General features: G+C 35.6%; 1 protein-coding gene across 4 annotated transcripts in view; it reads right to left on the bottom strand.

Moving 5' to 3' along the window:
- Positions 1-22,489, bottom strand: part of E23 (ABC transporter G family member E23) — a 362,062-nt gene that overhangs the window by 73,726 nt on the left and 265,847 nt on the right. Inside the window, exon 1 of one of the 4 annotated variants that reach the window (XM_081736750.1) lies at positions 2,385-2,526. The exons of the other annotated variants lie outside the window; for them this stretch is intronic. Coding sequence (XP_081592876.1) covers positions 2,385-2,386 — 2 coding nt within the window. The 5' untranslated portion in view covers positions 2,387-2,526. Of the gene's footprint in view, positions 1-2,384; positions 2,527-22,489 lie in introns of those variants that run through there. 4 annotated transcript variants of the gene reach the window in all.

The following is a 22,489-nucleotide window of genomic DNA, read 5'->3' as shown; positions in this document are numbered from 1 at the left end:
CGTAGAACTAAAAAGCAACAAAAAATGGAGTTAATTGGTTTGACTTCTGAGTGCCTCGTATATAATCCCACAAAACTATTTTCTGGGTACGACCTTAGTGTAATGTGAAATCCGAGCTACAGTTTCCAGCTACACTTCCATCGGAAACTCAACTCAAATACTCCAGTATTAAAAATCAAGTTGAGTGAAACAGGATCTACAGTTTGGCATAAAACCTTCTCCTCCGAGGATTGAACACGAAATCACACTCAAACGAAGCACGCATTATAGTTATTCGAAAGACTAAAATACCGTTGCAGAACTGACCAAATTACCAAACTATGGATTTAGAAAAAAAAATAGAGATTGATGAGTATGAGTAGGGGGATTAATGGGGACGTCAACGAGACTATATGTCCCCGTCTTAGAGAGATTGACTTGTAGTCTGGAGGATTCGGAGTCGATATCCTCCATTGTGATCTTTCTCATTGAGATATGTTTCACAAAATGACCAAGCCTGATTAATCATTATTCCTATGGTCTGGTAAAAAAGTTACAGAAATACAGGAGCATCTCAGAATTTTAAGGAAGTTCAAATATCTTTACAAAAGTGAAATTAAACTTAAAGTTTTACGTCCCACGATTATGCTGGCTAGGCTAAAGGAGACGGTGATGATAAGAAACGAATGAAATGGTGGAATGAAAAAAGTGAGAGGAAACGGAAGAACCTCAAGAAAACCCACGTACACGGTGTTTATCCACCACAAACTCACTTGGTACGAGCTGGGATCGAACCAATGACCCCATGGTCCCCATGGTGACCCTATGCACCAAAGATGAACGATCAACTACTGAGCCACCACAGTCCCAAAATGTCCTTACAGAGTATTTAGATTCAAGTCCACATAGTTTTGAAATACAATAACCAACCAATATAACAACAGAAATAATAGATCTTTTTATCTTTCTTTCGGTCGAAAACATACAACTAAAAATTCGTTTAATGTTGTCATAAGATAGATGTATTTATGTACTTCAAGAAAATTCATTGTGATACAGATTAGTTAGTTGGTTCAAGTTTAGCATCCATTTCAGCACTGAGGCTATATGTGACATGGATCTACAGTTTAAAGTGGAATCCATCGCAATGCGTTCAAATTTCAAGGTTCTCATACCGGAAATCAAATTCTGGACCCAGTGCACCAAACACACTCGCACTAGCCACTAGACCAATAAGAGGGACTTATTACGTGCAGAATATGAAAGACAGCATAATCGTAATTGACAATTTACGTTATGTTGGAAATTAGGTTGGACATATCAATCATCAAAAAAGAAAAAAATAGAACTACCGTTACTGTCCCAGATAAGTCTATAATGACCATATCTCGTGGTAAACAGTAAACGAATAATAATAGGTTGAACTAAAATGAGATGGTAAACACATAACTCCAACAAATTGGGTTATACTTATGTGAGTTATTTACAAATAAAACAAATACTGTCCTAAATAATTTTACCATTAGTTGACTACACTAGTTTTAGTATCAGTTTCTTTAAAAGGTGATTAAAGTATACTTTTTTCATTTACTGTTTGAATGTTGCGACTGTACAACAGGCAAATTCTAGCATACTTTGGCGTCCGTGGGTTTTCTCAGTGTACTCCCGTTTCCTCCCACACATCCATTCACTTCCATCATCATTCACTTGCCTTAATTATCCGTTTCCCTTAGCCTAAAGGGCATAATCATGGGATGTTAAACTGAAATATATCATTTCATCTCATTTCTAGCATACTTGGGCTTACAATAATGGTGTGTTGTTATAAGGACAATTCTTGTAAGGGCTCTGGGATTACGGATGCTAATTAGAAAGAGAAGAGTTAACGTGATAGGTGTTGTTAATATTTTGATGGGGAAAAAATTATTTTTACACCTACTACTGGCCATAGGCAATTGCTCAACACACTTTCTTTTATTGTTATCCCTGTCCAAGAGAGATGTTGTCGGGAAGACACCAATGTTTGGATTCTCGCTGACGGAAGAAGGATGCTGCGAGCCCACCCGATGATAATAACACTCTGTTGCGACCCAATGCCTTTTTTTTTTTTTTCACACACTCACACTAAACTGTCCCGTCATAAAATTAGTCGCGCACTGTCCTGTCTTGTTCTATCCATCCAAAACGCTTGCGCTTGCATTAGCAAGGAATAGCACGCATCCATCCACATCTTCCGTCAAGAAACAAACATATGTCGTTATCCTGTTTGTTTGCAATCACCAGGTGACCAGGTCAGGAAAAGAGAGAGAGAGAGAGAGAAAGCGAAATCATAAACAATAATATGTGAAATAGAGAAATTAAAATAGATAAATAGATATTAGAGAGATAGTCTGATTGGTACGCACATGTCCAATGCACCCGCCACACTGAGGCTGCCAGTCTTGGGTTCTTGAGCGTTTGATCGCTGCCATGGTCGAACTGCGACCAGTCACACATTCAAAGCCCTACGTTGCTGCTGCTAGTTGCTTGCTTCGGAAAAAGTAGGACACATGTTAACGACCTGTAGACTACTTGCTACGAAACAGAGAGAGAGAGAGAGAGAAAGAGAGAGAGAGGGAGGGAGCATTGCCCTGCGCAATCTTATTGCTAGCGCGAAAACTATGCAACTAATACGAATGCTCCATTCCGTTCGTGGACGTTCAGATGAACAACAAGAATAACACTTTCTCTTGCCAAGAAAGCACTGCATGATCACTACATACGTCATTCAGTGCTGCCCTCTCTCTCTCTCCTACCTCTTTTTAGGCCTACTTGGATACATACATGCAGAAGTGCCATCTCGTCATTATAATTTTAGATTCTCATTAGCTTTTTTTTTTAAAAAAAAAAAGAGAGAGAAAGAAAAGAAAAAAGTTACGTATTCCCCAACCTTGATGCCAACGTGATGGAGACATCCGTGTCCTTGAAAGCTAAGATTATTGATGCTATCTGTGGATACTTCTAACTAGTTCACCTAATAAATTCTTTCATATATTTGCAGCTTTTTCGTTGTCTTATCGACTTTATTTTTCTGACTATGGGGTCTCAGCTTCTCTTTAGTTTGGAAGAACATTTTGCAATCATCACTGATATGCCGTCCGTTGGTCATACATCCCGTTCATTTTCTGATAAGACTGAGTTGGGATGATCGTTGGTGGGTTATATATGTTGCATAAGATGCCTGTAAATCTGGAATCAATAGAACTGATAATCGGCACATTGTTTTTATATAGAACTTACTTCACTTGTCTAGTATTATTCTAGGGACCGCGGTGGCTAAGTGGTAAAGCGTTTACCTATGGTTCGTGGGGTCCCTGATTCGATACCAGCTCGCGCCAAGTGAACTTCGTGGTGGACAGTCACCGTGTGCATGGGTTTCCCGTTTCTTCCCACTTTATTCATTCCACTATTGTATTCATTTCTCATTATCAACGTCTCCTTTAGCGTACACAGCATAATCGTGGGACGTAAAACTGAAAGATTTCATTTCATTTTTACTATTATTCAAAACTCATTTCCTCTAACGTTCCACCACATTTCGTTAAGTTACTTGCAACATAATCCTGTCTACAGCAGTGATTATTCTTTCCTAAGAACGACGAGGCTATCTGGATGGTCAACAGCGAGATTTGAACCAAGAGCCTTCTTGATTAAATGTCAATGACGCTGACCTGTGTCTATATCCTACCAAACCGCATCTCAGAATATCCAAAGCATCAAAGAAAATAATATATATCACAATTATTAATTAAGATTATAGATATTTCGAAGAAAAGTAAACTATTGTATGACGCCTAATTCTTGCTTCAATGTACATATAAAAATATCTTTTCATAGCCTATGCGATGTAGCATATCGATGAAAAATATAGACGTTATAACTCAATCCTTTTTGCAGACTTATTTTTAAAAAGATTCTAACTTCGACGCATTTTGTTTCCGCATTAGTTTTCACCGTCATCCTATGTTATCATTATGGCTTAACTTACGGGTTTCTTTTGAAAACTTGCCAGAAAAATGGGTGCAAGAAACCGATGGAAAGCTATACATTTCATTTTATCTTAATCGTCTTTTCCTTTTTTTTTTCATATATTTTTTTAAATATTCCTTCTCTTATACTCTTCTTTTTCTTCAATTCTTGCTTTAAATATTTGCTTACATCAGGGCGCAAAATTTCCGGTCGCCAGGTCGCCATTGGTGACTAGGAATTTAGAGCTCACGACCAGTGTTTAGTAGGAATGGTTTCTGCCTAAAGAGGTACTGACGACTGTCATTTTTAGATTGGCGAGTTCGTCTGACTTTGAAATTTTGCGCCCTCTTCGACATATTGGACGGAACTTTCATCCCTGCAGTTTTTACTTTGTTATTTCACACTCTCAAATTCCCCGTCAAAAGTTAATTTGGACTATTTTGAGAAAGATCTGTAGCAAACAAATCTAAGGAAAAGTTTAAAAAAAAAAAAGGACTCAGATATTCACTGATTTATGGATAACCTAATGATAACAATAAAACCTGTATTGGGAAATAATCATCTTAAATCAGAAAATGACAAAAGAAATTTAGATTAGATTGCAACTCTGATTATATATATAATTTTAGATAAAGGAGTTGTAGTTTTAGGAAAAGAAAAAGATACAAAAAACTTTCACTATCCGATATAGAGAAATACAAAGAGAAAATGTAATTGATTTTAATGGCTCGTGCGCGCGCGTGTGTGTATATGTGTGTGTGTTCAAAGCAATTTTAGCCATTTAGTTCATTTTATTTGATGCGGAATCATATAGAGAAAGAAAAACTAGTGTTTGAGTTAGTGTGTGTGTGTGTGTGTTTGTGACATTTCACTCTGTGAAGCCACGCGAAAGAAGAGGAACGCTATAGCAACTACAAGAAACCATCTAACTAACTGGGAGTGGCATGCGCGCGAAGGTAAAGCTATCATGCAAAACTGTTGATTATTATAAAGAAAAGAAGTAGAAAGAAAGAATTATGCAATAACTGCTACTGTATGCTCTTTTCTTGACTCTTGACTGTAATTTATTATTATTACTATTATTATTATTCAAGAGTTGTAAGCCAGTTCTTGAGCGTTGGCGTTACCTCAACATTACGTATATGTCGTGTATACGAGATGGAACTCTTTAACACAAGCACTGATAAAAATCTTGGGAAAAGAAAGTATAATCAAATTAATTTAAAAAAAAAAGAATTTGTTGCATTGCGTTGCATTTCGCACCTGAATGTTATCTTCAAGGAAAGGAGAACATGAAAAACGTTCACTCTTTCTCTCTCTCTTATTGCTTTAGCGCAGGGTTTCTTAACCTGGGGGTCGCTACCCCTAGAAAGGTCGCGAGAGGGTTGCATGGGGATCGCGAGGATAAGCAGAAGAGATAAATATAATTAGAATCTAATACCTTAAAATATTTTTAAATATTATTTTGAATTTTGTTCTGATAGGTATATTTTTATTTTTATACATGCTGTTAAGAGCAACAAAAAATAGGTCTACTAAGCATTTTTAACAAGTGCAGTGTTGTTTAAAAATCAATTTAAATGAAAGAGGTACGATATAAAACTAATTGAAACTGCATATTGAAATACCAGAACAATACAAATGCAACAAAACATGTACATTTTCAAATACAATTAAAATTGAAAGCTAATAAAATACCTGAGCATGGTGTAATTTCAATAGTGAGGTAACTCAAAGTGGCGGTCTCACGAAAATTAAAATATTCAATAACTTTTTAAACAACTGTTTATGTTTTCTCTTAACCAACTGTTCACGTCTTCACTTTATTTTTTTGTATCATGTGACCCAAAATTAAGGAGATTATTGAGTTTTAAAATTTTCAAACGCCCTCTATTTTGAAACAGTATGACGGATGGGATTCGATATTTGTAATATGAATGAACTGGCCAAATTTGGTGTTAAATCCGTTCGCTTTTAGGGAAGTTACTGTATCCGCTGTATACAAGAAATGGATTCTACTATTATAGAAATAGATCGCTATCGTGAAATCTCCGCAATAGGTATATTAAAAATCCCACACAAGCTTATTACAAACCAAACATTATAAGGGAGTCGCTGGCATGAGATTCTGATAAAATGTGGTCATGATAGGAATCAGGTTGAGAACCACTGCTATAATGTAAAGCCAGTCTTCTCAACTATTGACGGAAAAATATAACACTTCTTGTAATAAAATTCATCGATATTTATTTATTTCGTCTATTTATATAATCTACTTACATATTTCGTCTTCTTATTATCAATTTTGGCTTTATAGACCGGAGGTCCCTACCTCTTAGTTGAATTAATCCCCTTCCCCCTGTTGTCTCTAGAATTTTGGTCGTTACCGAAAATTCTAAGCCATCACTAACACCAAATCACTAGAAAACGTGTGCACACTACTACTTGGTTACACCATGTTTCGTAAAATTAAATTTTCACTGATATTTACAGGTGGTTATCAAGCTAATGGAAACACACACAGTTTGCAGCGCGTAAGATGTGGAAGGTAATGACACTGAGAATTCGTGTATAGCATCTACAGTAGTTCTTGTTAGTCATACAAAATGGTAGATGTCAAGGCGTGGATTCATGAATATCGGGATGAACTACAGAACCTCTTCTGGCCCGCTCAATCTCCAGATCTCAACATTATTAAGCACCTGTGGTTAGTTGTGAATCTCAGATACTGAAGCACATATCCTTCTCCATTCTTGCCGATGGAACTGAGTGGGTAATGGCAAACTCATTATACTATTATATAATAATTAGACTATAATTTTCAAATAATAACCTGTAACCTTATTAACATAACTGTAACTAAGGGTTTGACTAAAGTTTAGGATACACAATGTTGCCAGAAATGTGTAGGGCGGAAATGTATAGGGAGATACCTTGCATCATACTTCGGCAAGTCGTAGGTGAAGCCACTTATCAATTAGATGACGTCCAAGTGCTATTTGAAGAATTTATTATGTACTCCTGACACGCCAAGCAATGTGGATTACCTCTGATATACGAACGCTAGCACCATTTGGAAATGGAGCCAAGTGACTTCAATTTCTGACATTTACCCAGAAAACAGTGGGGAATGAATACACTTTGCAGAATGGATACAATCTGCCTTTTATATTCCAAATCAGTGGACTGGATGAGGAATTTAATAATAATAATAATAATAATAATAATAATAATAATAATAATAATAATAATAATAATAATAATAATAAAATTTATTATTATTTAAACAATTTGTTGTTGATTGGTAAAACGGAAGAGAATGATGTATCCTCAAGGAATTTGTATGTTCATGGTGTTAATTACTACTGACCCACCCAGAATCGAACTCACGCCTCTATTCTCCAGAGGTTTGTCGCCTAAATAATGCACCCTGTTATCGTGCTGAATAGCACTTTAAGCCCGGTTCTCTGTTGACCATCTTACCCAATCCTTTTAGCCGAAAAGAAGTAATATGACCATACCTCAGTCAAAAGAAGAATGTTGACCTTTATTGATATAGACACGTTAACAATACGTATGAAGTAACAAGCACAAAGCAATATTATCCTCATCCACAAGACAAGCAATGCACTTCTTACCGACTATATAAAATGTGTCCTTGACCCACAAAAGTGCATTATCCATGTGCACACACACACACACACACTTACATATACGTACCTACTGTACATTTACAAATAAGAATGTTATGTGTATGGGCCTAGTCGTTTTGAAGGAAAAAAGTAATGATGGGCAGTCGGTCTTCGAATTCCGTTAATGCTGTACGGTCAAACACTATTCACACATCCCTCATCTACACGAAGGTATACTGACAAACACACACACACACACATACTGTGTGTATGGCGCCTTGTGTATGTGGCATCTTGCACGTTCTCATTTTAAATTGTGTACTACATATATATGTATAAGATTAAGTAATGTGATGCACGGAGACAGATTTTTCTTGCCCCCTTCTCGTTGTCTGTTATGCCTCCCTTATTATATTTTTCTTTCTTTTTTTCTTAACATAGTCTTCTTATGAGAGTAGGAGAAACGAGAGAGAGAGGGAGGGAGAAAGAGACAAGGGGAAGAGGAAGAAAAAGCACGAGAGAATTCATGTGGGCCACATACCAAATCCGCTTAAGCCTTATTTCCTTTGAGGTCAATGACCCACTGACGAACGGAAGGATTACTCAGGTGATTCTTGTTCTGTACTTCTGTTATGTTATTTTTTTCTTTCTTTATTCTTATTTTTTCTCTTTTTCCTCTTCTTACTTTTTTTTGCCATACTTAATTGATACAGTTAGTTCGACGTGGGAGTCTCTGTTGAGAGGGCTCAGAGAGAGACGGCGAAAAAGGCTTATTTCCGTGTCCTTGTTCATATGCCTATTCTTCTAGTATTCCACCTTTATATTTCGTTTATTTTATGTGAGTAAATATGCGTCATATATATATATACTTTTTTAAAATCAAATTTTCTTTCTCTTTTCTTTATAAAACTGTTTACTGTTAACAGCTACACAAGAACCAACGGATTCTCTTTTCTCTCGGTCTCACGTAACTATCGTAACAACAGCGTTACCTCCGAAATATTGGTGTTGTTTTGTATATATCCTATATATATATATAAGGATTATGCAATTGGGAGAAACAGAAATATGCTCCCCGCTATCTTTTCTTTCTTTCGTTCTAACTTTTACATCTACTTTTTTCAGTTAGCATATATATTAGTAATATTAACTAACAGGTTAGGTGGTTGGTTTACTTACATAAGGAGGTTATGTAGAGAAAGAAGGCGGGGGTCCGGTAAGAGGCAAGAGAGACAGGTAGGAAAAAGAAATTCGATGTTTTGATGATGTGCATAAACTTTTCGCATATCTTGTGAAGCACTTAACCTGCTCTAGTGCACTTTAATGATAAGCGCATGCAGTCTTTGGGTATGATTCCTATCGACAACAAAAGTTTCGATGTTGGGGCTTTCCCCTTAGCTAATCCTCCATTTTTTTAAAAAAAAATGTATCTTAAATAACTTAAAATCAAATGAAGAGTATAAAACATATAGGAAGTCAGCCAAATACTATCTATAAAATTCTGTTTTATGAATCAACTAGTATCAATTATCCGCTTCGCTGGGTTAATATAAGAAAAATTATATTCCGTTAGTCAGTCACTCTTTTACGGTTACTGAAGCGCTCTATGGCAGACATCTTTTTGTCTTAAAAATTAAATATTACTATTGTGGCTGAAGCTGGATTTAAACAGTATCAGAAGTGTCACTGTTTACCTCAGGTATCCCGTAAACTATAGATTCGACAACAATATATATTCGACAATAATATATATACAGTATATCCCTCCCTCAAGTTGTGGGCTGAATTTGGACTTAAACTGCATCGGAAGTGTCACTGTTCATCTCGGGGACCCCGAAAGCTACAGATTCGACACTAATATTGGTCATTTTCTATCATTTTTATATACAAGTATATCTCCCTCTGCCCCCAAGTTGCGGGGCTAGATTTAAATTTAAACTGCATTGGTTGTGTCACAGTTCATCTCAGCGTCCCCCAGAATTATGGACTCGACACTAATACCGGTCATTTTCGATTATTTTTAAATATCTTACCCGTCCTCCCTCTACCCTAAGTTGCACCGTCGAAGTGAAATGATAAAAGCCATCCCAAGCCCGAACATTACCTTTGTTGAAAATTTGATCGAGTTTGGTCGGCTGGTTCGAGAGTTATAAAGTCACAAACATAGTCGCTTTCATTTTTATTTATATAGATAGATAGATAATTGTTTTTAAGACTTCTTGTATAGTAGGTAAATTTGGGTGCCCAATACTTATGACGTCATAACCTGGACATGCAAATTTCTGCTCCATAATAAGATGTTTAGAAATGGTTATTAAGCTTATTTAAAAGAGTTTTGTAAACTCTACCTGGCTTGCTTTGTTCTTTTTTTTTATATTCTTTAAGAAGTTACTCATTAAAAACGAAAAAGGTTGGAGTTAGAGGGAGAGGCCTGTAACTCAGATATGTTGATTTAGGAAGCCGATTAATAACTAGTAATTTAGAAAAAAAAAAGTCGATCTACTGATTGCACAGTACGTTAGAAATAAGCAATCTGAAATCAAGGTTAATTCGAGCTAGTTCACTTAATCCTCAACGGGGGCTCGTGCTCACTAATCTCTCTATACGTTGATGCAAGCTCAGGTTCACCCTCGCTCAAGCTGGGGCTTTTTATCTTCAATGAGGCTCACATTGGCTCGATTCTCCCTTCTCCTCTTCCCCTGCTCCCACATACAGGCCTCATCAATCTCATTGAGGCTCGCACCTGAGAGCACTCGGGTTCTGACTCGCTACCTATTTATGGGATCTAATGCTTATGCGAGATTGCTCTCAATTAATTTCGGAGTTTAAATATGTCTGCATAGCATCTAAATAAAGACCGTCCCATGCGAGGAAGTTTTCGTTTCTTTTTCTTTTCCTTTTTTTAGCTTGTTCAAGTCGTAATAAAAGTTTTTCTTTTTTTTAAGATAGCATCTCCTGACAATATTAAATGCTTAAAAGAAAGTATTAAATGCTTTTTGTACAGAGTAGACCTATACAGTCATTCTTTGAACTATAATTTACTAATAAATAACACATAAAGTACAAGAGCAAGTAAGAATCTGATTATTTTCCCAATATAACGCCTTTTGTATAGGCAACCCAAATTACTTCTTTGTATACTCTCGAAACAGGGATTTTTGAGAGTGCATTTTTGAAACTTCATAACTTCGAGTTTCACGTTCTCACTCCTTTATGAAACACCAAGGTCCTTGGTAACGGTATTGAGACATAATTCGAATTACTACAAGTGCCGAGGATTTGGGTTTGCTGTCAGTTTTTGTACCTCTACGAACAGACTCGTCGAAGTAAGCGCACTATAATTACTATGTTGATATGGAGAAGTCTTTTTTAGAATATAGATACCAGCAAGCAGAGCCAGAACATTGCTAGTTTGAATCTGTAGTTTAGTTGATTACATCAGTAATAATAGTATTTTCATGTACTTATAGGGATCAAAAATTAGCCTTAATTTCGTATTAGATTCAATAATTCAATACGCCTGTGCTTTTAGCAATATTTGGTAGATACATTTCGAGCAAAGTCGTAAAGGTTACAACCATGCGAAGGAAAGAAAAATGGTTACAGAATGTATAAACTACAAAGGACAATATATATTTAAAAAATATGTTTATTATTTGGTTTATTGATTCATTGAATCTATATTCCTTTCATCTCCAAAACCAAATAAGACGGACCTATTTAATGTATAGCAGTATCCGAGGTGTTGTATTGCTGTCAGGTTTTACTTCCGTAATATATTCAAACCGGAAATCTATTCCGGGACTACATCCGCTAGAAATGCTTTTTATTTGTCTATTAATCGGATAATATTCTATTCAATCGGGGTACTGCTTTCATTAAGTAAATTGAATTCATTTGACAACGCTGCATAAGTATTTCTTTGTTTTTCCGCTTGTGCAAAGAATAAATAATTTTCTCTGTGCCCGAACACACTTTAAATTTTATGTTTTTTAATAATAATAATAATAATAATAATAATAATAATAATAATAATAATAATAATAATAATAATAATAATAATAATCTCCTACACGTATCTGCATGTTCTAGGAGTAAGTTACTAAATAAGAAACTACTAGTTTTCGTCTTCGACATTGGTTTATGACCCAAATCAGCACGGATATAGAAGAAAAAAAAAACAGAAAAAATAATTCCAATGTAGATTTGCAACTTGCTTGAGTGGTCTAGGGCACACGCATACATGCATACATATATAACCACATTTTTTTAGCATACAAGTTAGGTGTAGGAGGACATTTTATCCTTGCAAATCTGGTTTATTACCATGTGCAAAAACTAGATACGAAATAAAAAGAAAAGAAGGAAAAATCACAACAGAGAAGAAGGTAGGTAGCATAAGCCTCCGACCTAGGTTTCTCATGAAACAGCACAAGCATATATACAGAATGGTAGGTCAAAAAACTTAAGTCTTTGCTCCTCAAACGTTTATTTGTGTAGGCCTACCTGCAGGTGACTGTAGAGTCGATTATGGCTTAATAGGTCGATAAAGAAGTCGATGGTGGCCAAGAAGGTCAATGATACATCCATGTTCACTAACGATAACAGATCGATAGTGAGGTTGATCGTGGACCAGGAAGTCTACAATTAGGTCGATGATGACTGAAGAGATCGACAAAGACGTAGTCAGTAATTAGGCATTGGAGTAGAGAACTAAGATCTACTCGAATGAAATTTGTTCTTTCCGCCCCCAAACAACATGATCGATCATTTATATCACTTCTAACCTTCCCGACATTATCAAATACTTTATTTTGGCCGTTAGGTAATCGGGATCTTGTTAACTAGAGCTCACCAACCAAAAGAAAAGGGCCAACTGCAGTATTTCATGAGTTTTCTTGGGGAGCTGAAACCAATTCACTAGGTACGTGGTAGATATGCTATACAAAATCAATTGGACAATAAAGGAAATATAATAATTGGTAGATGAAATAGATATTATGATGAAAGACTCGCTAAAATAAAGCTAGCGTGAGAAAAGGTGTGATTCAGTGAAACCGTACGAACTCAAACCAAGAACCCACACATCAGAGGAAGCATTCTATCATTAAAATATCTTCTAGTAGAGAAGTTCACTTATTAAGATGGGTTTACAACTTGCTTTCTTAGTTAATAGGTGACTATATATCAGATGTAATGATTCACTACAAGTTAAGATTATTCATGTTGATACATATTAGGTACGTATACACATATCACTATATCACACTACATTATTTGATTTCTAATGTGGGTGGTAACATTTTAGATGGCCCTGTCCTAGTAAGGAAACAGGATAAGAAGGGGGGATATAACGTTGCGGGCGAAGAAGAAGAAGAGGTAAATATATACAGTTCCACAGAAGGAACTAGCTTGCATCTGTCTAGTTCACTCTGTGCTTGGGTGTGGATTTTTTCTTCTTCATCTTCTTTAGAGTTTGCTGGTTATAAGGGAAGCGGAGATAAGAAGCTGTGACCGGAGAACCTCTTGCTGGATGTCTTCTGTTCTTCCTCGTGCACAACTGGGGCATCGCGGGCGTAAACGCGACCCGCTTAGTTTCTTTCTGTTGAGGTTTTTTGGCGAACCGTTATAGAGACAGAATAAGAGAGATTCTTGAACCTCCCACTCCGCCCTATACCCACCCGTTAGCTCCAAAATAATATATATATATATATATATATATATATACAAAAAAACGCGCATTTCAGACTCCGAAACAGAAGAGAATGATAAAGGAAATACTACAAAGAGAGACGATTACGTCATTAAAGTTTACGGGGTCACCATAAGAGAGTGATAACTTCTCAAACACAAAACTCAACTTTGTTCATCAGGAGATGAAAGAAAGGAAGAAAAGGAAGATGATGAAAGGTTTATATTATTGTTGGTTTGTTTAGAAAATGCGTGGGCATAAGCCTCATTAAATTTTAGTTCAGCCGTAACGCACATTTCAATTACCTTGCTCAACTAATTGATTTTCCAGTGCTTTTAAAGTCATTTGGACCAGTTAATGATACTTCAAAACCTTCTTTTTCTTATTATTTAAATATTGTATACGTTATATAATGATGTTGTTTTACGTGTAGCGTGTAGTAACCAAGAAAAATTTTGAAGACCCTTTAACCCCTTTCTGCATGATTTTTTCTTTTAGCAATAATAATAATAATAATAATAATAATAATAATAATAATAATAATAATAATAATAATAATAATAATAATAATAATAATAATAATAATAATAATAATAATAATAATCAGTATTGGAAATTCTCATATGGGAACTTGAAAAATGAATTAAAACTTGAATTTTAGATTTTTCACTTAATTCCGACGAGAAATAAGTAAGTGTCATATATGACACACTTACAACTCACAAAGAATATGAAAGATGACACCAAAGTCTCTTATTCATACACGTCAATATCTCACACAGCAGACAAAACAGTCATTTGATGCCTTTGATAAATCACAATAAAGCTAAAGTGAAAAAAGGGTATGTGCCATATATGGCACGGCATGCAGTAAGGGATTAAGCATTAGTGATAGAATATCTCCAACTTCTCGAATTATTCTTCTGGAATAAGTAAAAATTATTCGAGCATTCGTTATTGAAATTCAAGCCACTTCTGTTATCTGAAATCAGAATAATTATTCGAAAAAAGTGTGTTGCAGTCACCCTAGCTGTGTTGGGTTATGAGTTCCCGTTAGGTAATTGAAGTTACGCAGTGATAGGCTAGAATAATACTTGAACTTGGCGTTCACCAAGCGTCGTGAGGGCAGTTGAGGAGTTACTTGAACACAAGTAGCGGATTCTGATCAAGAACTCAACAATAGCAATAATATTTGGGATATACTGACCACACATCACCCCAATTTAAAATCATCAGCTGGCTAGTCAATTGAAGCTCTTCTAGGGTTAAGGTCGAAGCTACCATCAACCATTCGTTCAATGTGATAAATTATGGAGTATGTCTCCAAAGCCACATTTGAGTTGAGATATGGTAGTGCTGTCAAAATTCGAATAATTGTTTCAATATTCGAAATTAGTCAAATTATGTTAACAGTACTAATGTGGTACTAACGTACCGTGTAAATAAAAGATATCATCAATCATTGTTAGAGTTGACAACGAAAGGAAACGACATAGAATTTTCGTGACGAGATACGAGACGAGACCACTTTCACGATATCTTTACGAGACGAGACAGTTTTAAACTTTTGTCTATGCTATGCATAATATTATATATATATATATATATATATATATATATATATATATATATATATATATATATATATATATATATATTCTATCACATTTGTGTCTTCCCAACTGTGCATTATTTTATATATACATGTGTCTGAGACTGATATGCTTATTATTATTCTAAAGTCTGAAGAGCGTGCTTGATGATAAGATGATCTGACAGCTGTAAGGATAAATACATATATAAGCTTCACATATGGCTAGATATCCCTTAAGGGAGATTGTTCTGACAGAACACATAAACATGTACACATATTTATATCTATAATAAGAATGCATGCCTCTCGTCTTTCTGTCATTTCTTAAAAGAGAACCTTGTATAAATGTCTGCTTAGTAGATTAGAATAACGATGAAGCAAAAGAGGAAAACAAAACAAGAAATATGAAAAAAAAAAAAACACACACAAACACACAAATGATATATTTGAAACAACCTGAGAAGAACTATATAATCAGCTTTTCAGTTGAGTGATGTTTGGTCAGCAAATTGGATCCTGTTGCACTTATTTCTGACATTCTAAATTTGAATTTAGTATGTATTTCGTTATTCAGGTAACTTGCAAACTATTTGGAATATCTAAAATTTGTCTCCCTACCAATGGTCGATCCCAAGATTCAGGAATAGGAAGCAGCAATACTACTTTTAAAAAAAAATTGGTCAATACTACAGTATTTAGTGTTGCTGGGACAACCATCTTAAGGTTATTGGATTTGTTGGAAACTATTCGAATGATCAAATACACAAATTTTTAGATAGTATACACACACTACTTAGCTTCCGTTCCTTGAGTCGATCTGTTACATAACCTTGGGAGTTGGCGTAACGGTGAACAACAAAATAACTTTTTTTTTTTATGTCGACTCTCTTCTTAACATTGTTAAGGCTCATTTTGTGAAACAAGTCTCCACAAATCAGCCAATCTTTAAAATAATAATAATAATAAATAACGTACTTAGGTGACATCGTGAACCAATAGGTCAACTATTTGTATTAAGCTATATAAATGTAGGATTAGGAAATTAGAAATAATATGCCGAACACGCATAATTAAATTGAACATGCGTCATCTGGAAGTTACGATACAATCTATTATGAGCTGTAACGTAACCAAGAGTTTGTGATTTTAATTTAGTCTTTCTTTAAATATATTTGGCCTTACAGAGTCGTTTTGACGTGTGATTAACGCCCTACTAAGGGTTTGACTAACGTATGGTTACTAGAAGAATCTCTGACTAGCACGTAATAATTGACTAAGTTTATCACATGTGACTAACTAATGTAGAGCAGAGAGTACCCTGGTTTAGCCGTAGTAAACTTATGTTATGAGAATACAAAGGCAATTAATTACCTGTCTTTCTTTCTTTGTTTTCACCTCATCGGTGAATTAGCTATGAAGCAGAGAGTCCTCTGAAATAGCAGAACTATTTCTTAAAGTGTACAATGAGAGATGAATAGAAGATGTCCAGTTTTCTGAGAGATATATACAACTGATCGGTAAATTATCTTCCCTTATAATTACAACATAATTCTTCTATTGTCGCTAATATAATTGACTTCTACTTATTCCTGCCATAAATACATTCCTCAAAAATGAATGTTATTTCTAATCCAATTTTGTAGCTACAGTAGAACTCATCTCGTCCGCCCTCGGCTGGTCCGTCACTCTGGTTGATCCGACCGTGCTCGAACTGAACTTGTCCCGACTCGTCGGTGACTCACGAAGCACATTGTCGTTTACCGTCGTCGCAGCATTGTTATTTACTTGCTGTTACCGCTTGTTCGCTTTAGTGTTGCATCATCTCTTGTCCCTATAGTTCCTTTCGTTGTGAGTGTTTTCTGTACTGTACTGTGCAGTTTTTAGTGCTTCTTGTTCGTTGGTTTTACGTATTTTCCTCTGTTTTCTTATAATCTGACCTCTTTTACACTCCGACCATACCCCCCAGTCCCAAAGGTAACGGATTAGAATGGTTCTACTGTATTTATAAGTGATTGTGATCTCAAATCACAAACAAAATATTTCAAATTTTGTATTTCATTTCTACAGTTACATATGCGCTCGTCTAGATTTCCACATTTATTTTTCTTGCCCGGTATATTGGGGTTATATTAGTTAATCATACCCAAATCAACTTAATAGCTGAACTCCAAGCAGCCTCTGAATAAGAACACTCTCCTTATTACAGAACTAAAACAATACTAACTAATCACGTGACTAATGCTTGATTAATGAATTATCTTTGAATACTGCCCATTGTGTCTATTAGTGCTGCTAAAATTATTCGAACAATGTTACTCTTATTTTTGAAATATTCGCGTATTCGTCTTCAATATTCGAACAGTTATTCGAACAACTGTTCGAATAATTTCTCGATATCCGAATAGTTGTTCGAATAAGGAATTTTGTTCGAATATTCGAATAACGAACAATCGAACAATCCATTATTCGATTATTCTAGTAATGACTTATTCGATTTTTAACAACATTAGTGTCTAAACAATTAACAATAGTATTTCATTTTGTCAACCTTCCATGTAACAAATAACTTCTAAATACACTCTTCTAGCATAAATGGAACAAACAAGAAAGGGTACGAGACCAGGTTTTCTACTTAGAGAAAGATTTTATTCTTGGATCAAAAGATCCAATATCGTATTTCAATTAAAAATTTTCTTGTAGGCCTTATATCTGAAGAACTACATATAGTGTAGCCAAATCCAAATTATCACTTAACTGAGTATAACGTGCTTATTCCGTTTAAAAAAAAAAAAAAAAAAAACGAAAACTCCATTTAGGAGCCGTTCAAAAATTTTGTGGTCCTCTGATTCAAAAACTAATTATTGGGTAAGATCGTAATCTTTTGATCCATTTTTATCGATCATTCCTAAAATTCTTGTTAATGCATTAATCTGTTTATTCAGTGGAAGTGCATTACCACACTTTCCATGGGAGAACGGTACACTATTGGACAAAAACTTTTAAGATGCTTAGTGTATAGTATGATGTAACTTGGAAACATAGCATTATTTTTTTTTTTACAATACTAAAAAAAAAAGAAAAGAAAACCTTATTCTCTTCTGACTTATTTTTCTTTTTCGTTGGTGACTAGGTCGCCTATTTTATTCATGGTTCTCATGCGAGGACCGAAAAAGAAGGAATCACGTTTTCTTCCTCTTCTTCTTCTTCTTGTTTTAACCTTTTTTCCCCTAAAAGTTGTGGTCACGGTTAAATAAGTTACTTGCTTGGTTTGGTAGGTAGGTGGGAGGATTTAAATTCGATGTTAGAATGATTGAAGAAAGAAAATTTGAAAAAAAAAATCTCCATAGGATATACACGTAGTGTTGTTGTGTTGTAGGTAGCGAGCTAGCTCTCCCCCCAAAACGGAATGAGATGGTTGTAGTGCGAGGGGAAAAGAGACTTTTAGGATCAGTAAGCTTTAGTAGAAAGGTCAGTCAACCATGGCAAGAGTAAGAAAGGCATGCAGCAGCCTATATAATACGAGGAAAACTAACTCCTCAATCATGTAACGCAAAGACACACCAAAGCAACGAAAGGTGGAGTTTGTGATCCAATCCAATAAGAGACAAGAATGGACCGTGGTGAAGCAGAGAAGAGAGAGGGAAGGAGATTAAACGTATTCTAGGAAATCTAAGCAACGGTTGAATAATAAGGGTTACCAGGGAAGAAAAACGAAATTTAAAAAAAGAAAAAAGATAATCGCCTGAAGGACAAAGTTATAATTTGATGAATAACCCGCAACAACTTCTATCTCTAGGAAAAACGTTGTGCTCTTTGAATTGCTACGATTTGGGTAGTTAGTATGCGTATTTTGTCGCGGATGCTAGCTAGCAACATAATAATTTTTACTTCAGCAATTGCTTGTTTTCAATGGATGCTTTCCTGTTATTCTCTTCTTGTACGGAACGGATTTACGTGACTTTAGAGACCGTAATGACGTAAGGATGAAAAGGAAAAAAACTAAGTCAAGAAACGGGTAGCTGAAAATACAGTTTATTCCGAAAATTTAGTTTTAATCGGTAAATGACCTAAGCAACATTTTTTAAATTGTATGTTGTACGTACAACGACATTCAAAACAACCTACACGTTTTACAAGTATGCTACAAAGGATCTCCAAGATGCAAAAAAACATTTTTAAAAATTCAAATAAACAGAAAATGTTACCGTCTAAAGTACCTTAAATACAAAACCTTTATATGAAGCATTCTGTGCTCTGTGTAGAAGTACAAATAAACATAGTAATTGAATAAAATCGAAAGTTTAGCTTGTGCCTTAGCTGTGTGTGATATCAGGGACATGGGATTTTCAGTAGTCAGATTAGTAGAAACTACCTGAATTAAGATAAACAAACTCCGATGTAGGAAGTCAGAAATAATAGGTGGGATCATGAGTGCCCATCCCCTCCCGAAGGGTTTGGGTGCAACGCCCCAAATTTTTCATTCTTTCCTCTCAAATTTACCGTTTTGCTCCCAGATTTAATATTCTCCAATTTGATTGTAAAATTTTCAATGAATAATTGTCCTCTCAAATAATTTCATGGGCGCAATATGCACCTTAAAATTTGCTATGTGCTGGAAGCATGTTGGCACAGTCCTACAGGGATCACCTCTGCTATGAAGGGTTTCTGTTTCGATCCCAGACCATCTGAGTATGTGGTGAAACAGCACCATGCCTTTAGGTTTTCTCGAGGTTCATTTGCCTCCTCTCACATTAGCATTCCACCACTTCTTTTATAACCATCTCTCTCTTCTTTTAGCTTACAGGAGAACGTAAAACTGAAAGATCGCATTTCATTTCCGTTCTCAGAAATAATGATGTTGCACTGATTGCACATCAGCCAATTGTACAACTACGATGTGACAGCTGTTTCCTGAACTGTAGAACCAGGATTTATTCGCAGATATTTACGATATTGGGCGTAGTGTACTTCCCTTATCTAAGTGAAAACTTCTAGCTTCTATTCTCCAATTTGATCATACTCATTTAAACTTCCTCTAGTAGCTTCCATCTGACAAAGGTGACTTCTTATCACTATTAATTCGTTCTTTATTTTTATTTATTTATTTACAGTAGAGCGTCGATTACCCGAACGTCGGTCAACCGAACGACCGCTTAACCAAACTGTGTACTCGCTCGCACCTGTTACTCTCCCACCCTACCGTCCATCATTCCCCTCACTCCCAAACCAAGTTTCCCACAGTAGTCGCCGCACTGAGCCACCGCTGGCGGAACATTGCTTCTAATGGGGCCTTCATAAGGCGCTGCTGACCGGCCAAGCCGCCAGTCGCTGTGTTTCAACAATCAGCACACTTCTGTCGGTTTGGCACTGGCTGTAGAAGTCCAGTCCAGTACAGTGCAGTACAGTACAGTACAGTTCGATTATCCGAACAAACCAGTTTTCCGAACACCCATGTCCCCCAATTACTTCGGATAATCGACGCTCTACTGTATTTATTTTTTGGCTCCGAAGAAAAATGAAGAGTAGAAACCAGTGTTTGATACTTCTCCGAAAAGAAAAGAAAAAACGTTCTTCAATTTCCAAGATTGATATATCCCTTTGTCGTATGAAACCAGATCTACTTTCTAGTGAAGCGGGATTATATAATACAAAGGAAATAAGTTTCAAAAGCTCAACTAAAATTTCGGACTTTTCGCACGATTTTGGAGGAGGAAATTTATTTGAGTCATGTTTAGTTGTTTCTATATTTTGCGTCCTAATGCAACATCGAGGTCATCAACGACGCGATTAACTATTAACGTGAGCTTCGAATCACGGCCGGACATTGAATCCGTTCTAGTTGGCGAGTGCGAAATCAACCGTTACAGTACAATGGCGTTCCCCGCCGCACTGCCTTGTTTTCAAGAGAGATTGCAGGAGAAAAATCTACTGAAAAATGTCTACAACTTAAAAAAGAAAACAAACTTATCACCTTATTGTTTACTTACGTTATTTTGTTAACTTTTAACTCAGGGTTCAGTAGAAATGTACCCTGGAAGGTTAACTGAATTGGACAAGGTTATCAAATAATTAAATCCTTTCATTTCGAAAACTACGACTTCACTGAAAGAATAAATTGCAGGATCTTAATATTAACACAATTAATAAATATGAGAAAACATATAGTTTATTGCTGAATTATAAAATAAATACTTAATACAAAATATATGTAGCATAGAAATTGTCCTAGTAACCTGTTCTCGATGTATCCTAGGTTGATTGACCTGTTCTCATTGAAGAAAACTTCCGAATTCAGCTTTTCTTTTCCTACAAACCTTCTTTGCATGCATTGTAATTTGCGGAAGTCTTTCCTCCCATCATTCGCCTAAGTGCAGGTATGTAGTGTCTAATTACACTTGATGGCCTGGCATCAGGTTATGATATTGGCTCATGCTTGCAATAACTGAATTCTTATTAAGTATAGAAGCAAATACTCTGTGGTTTTGGTTTCTCAGCATGTAGAGAAAATTTTGCTTTGAACTTCTGGTGTATTATATTTAATTTATTGTATGCAATTTCAAGGTTTTCTAGTTTTTCAGTTAGCCTTCGGCGCGGCAGACCAAGGTTCGATTCTCGAGAACTCATGTGGTTCGGAACCCACGTTAAGCTGTAGGTTCAACTCCCATATATCTTTGGTGCTGAACGAAATGCTAAATTCCAATTCAACAAATTAACGAATAGATTTTCAGTGTTCATCAATCAAAACAATTGCAGAGATAAGATTAAGACTCTGGAAAAGATACAGAAACTAAAACTAAGCTCACTAATGATCATACCCTACAAAGAGTTCTAATCAGCCAGATAGTGCATGTTGATACGTAGTAGTTCGCGATTCAGTATATCGTTATTATTAACTGGTCTTCTCGGCCGAACTTTGTAATCTTTTTAATTTGGATAACTCTCCAATTTCTAGTGTTGCTCACGAGATGCTAAATAATTTTTAAAATCGAGACGAGATGAGTAGAGAAATTTCTCGAATCTCGTGGACAACACTAGTTCACCCAAGTCTTACTACTGTAGTTAGATCTCAAACAATATTTTCTTGCTACGTGATTCATAGTATCAAAATTATAAACTGACAAAGTGACTGTACAACGTGTAAATATGCGCAAGGCATTCCATAATATACTACAGTAATAAATACGATCTAAATGTTGTTATATCGGAGCCTTCGTGGACTTCTCGTAGCGAGGAATGATTCTGATATCTTTTTGATGAACTTATCCCAACGTACACCAAGGTAGGTTAAAAATTGTCCACACTTTTATTGGAGTAGTAAGAATTTTCATCAATGTTTCTTTAGTATCATGTCATAATTCAGGTATTGTGTCAAAAATAATATTCATTTTATTTTTTCATTCAATACTTTTAATTTCAAGAAAATAACCCAAAAAATAAAATTTAAAAAAAAGGTTTCGTGGGGGGACATAAAGTACCCTCACTTGGTGTAATATGTTACCGTAATGTGCATGAAGTTATTTCCAGTTAAAAGTTGAAGATTCTGACACTAGGCGTCGCAACGTGTTACAGCTGACGCAAAGCATC

This window comes from Thermobia domestica, chromosome 13 (assembly GCF_964235325.1).
Source record: "Thermobia domestica chromosome 13, izTheDome1.hap1.1, whole genome shotgun sequence".
Taxonomy (NCBI): domain Eukaryota; kingdom Metazoa; phylum Arthropoda; class Insecta; order Zygentoma; family Lepismatidae; genus Thermobia; species Thermobia domestica.
The sequence above is the reverse complement of the archived record's forward strand: the minus strand, read 5'-3'. Positions and strand labels throughout refer to the sequence as shown.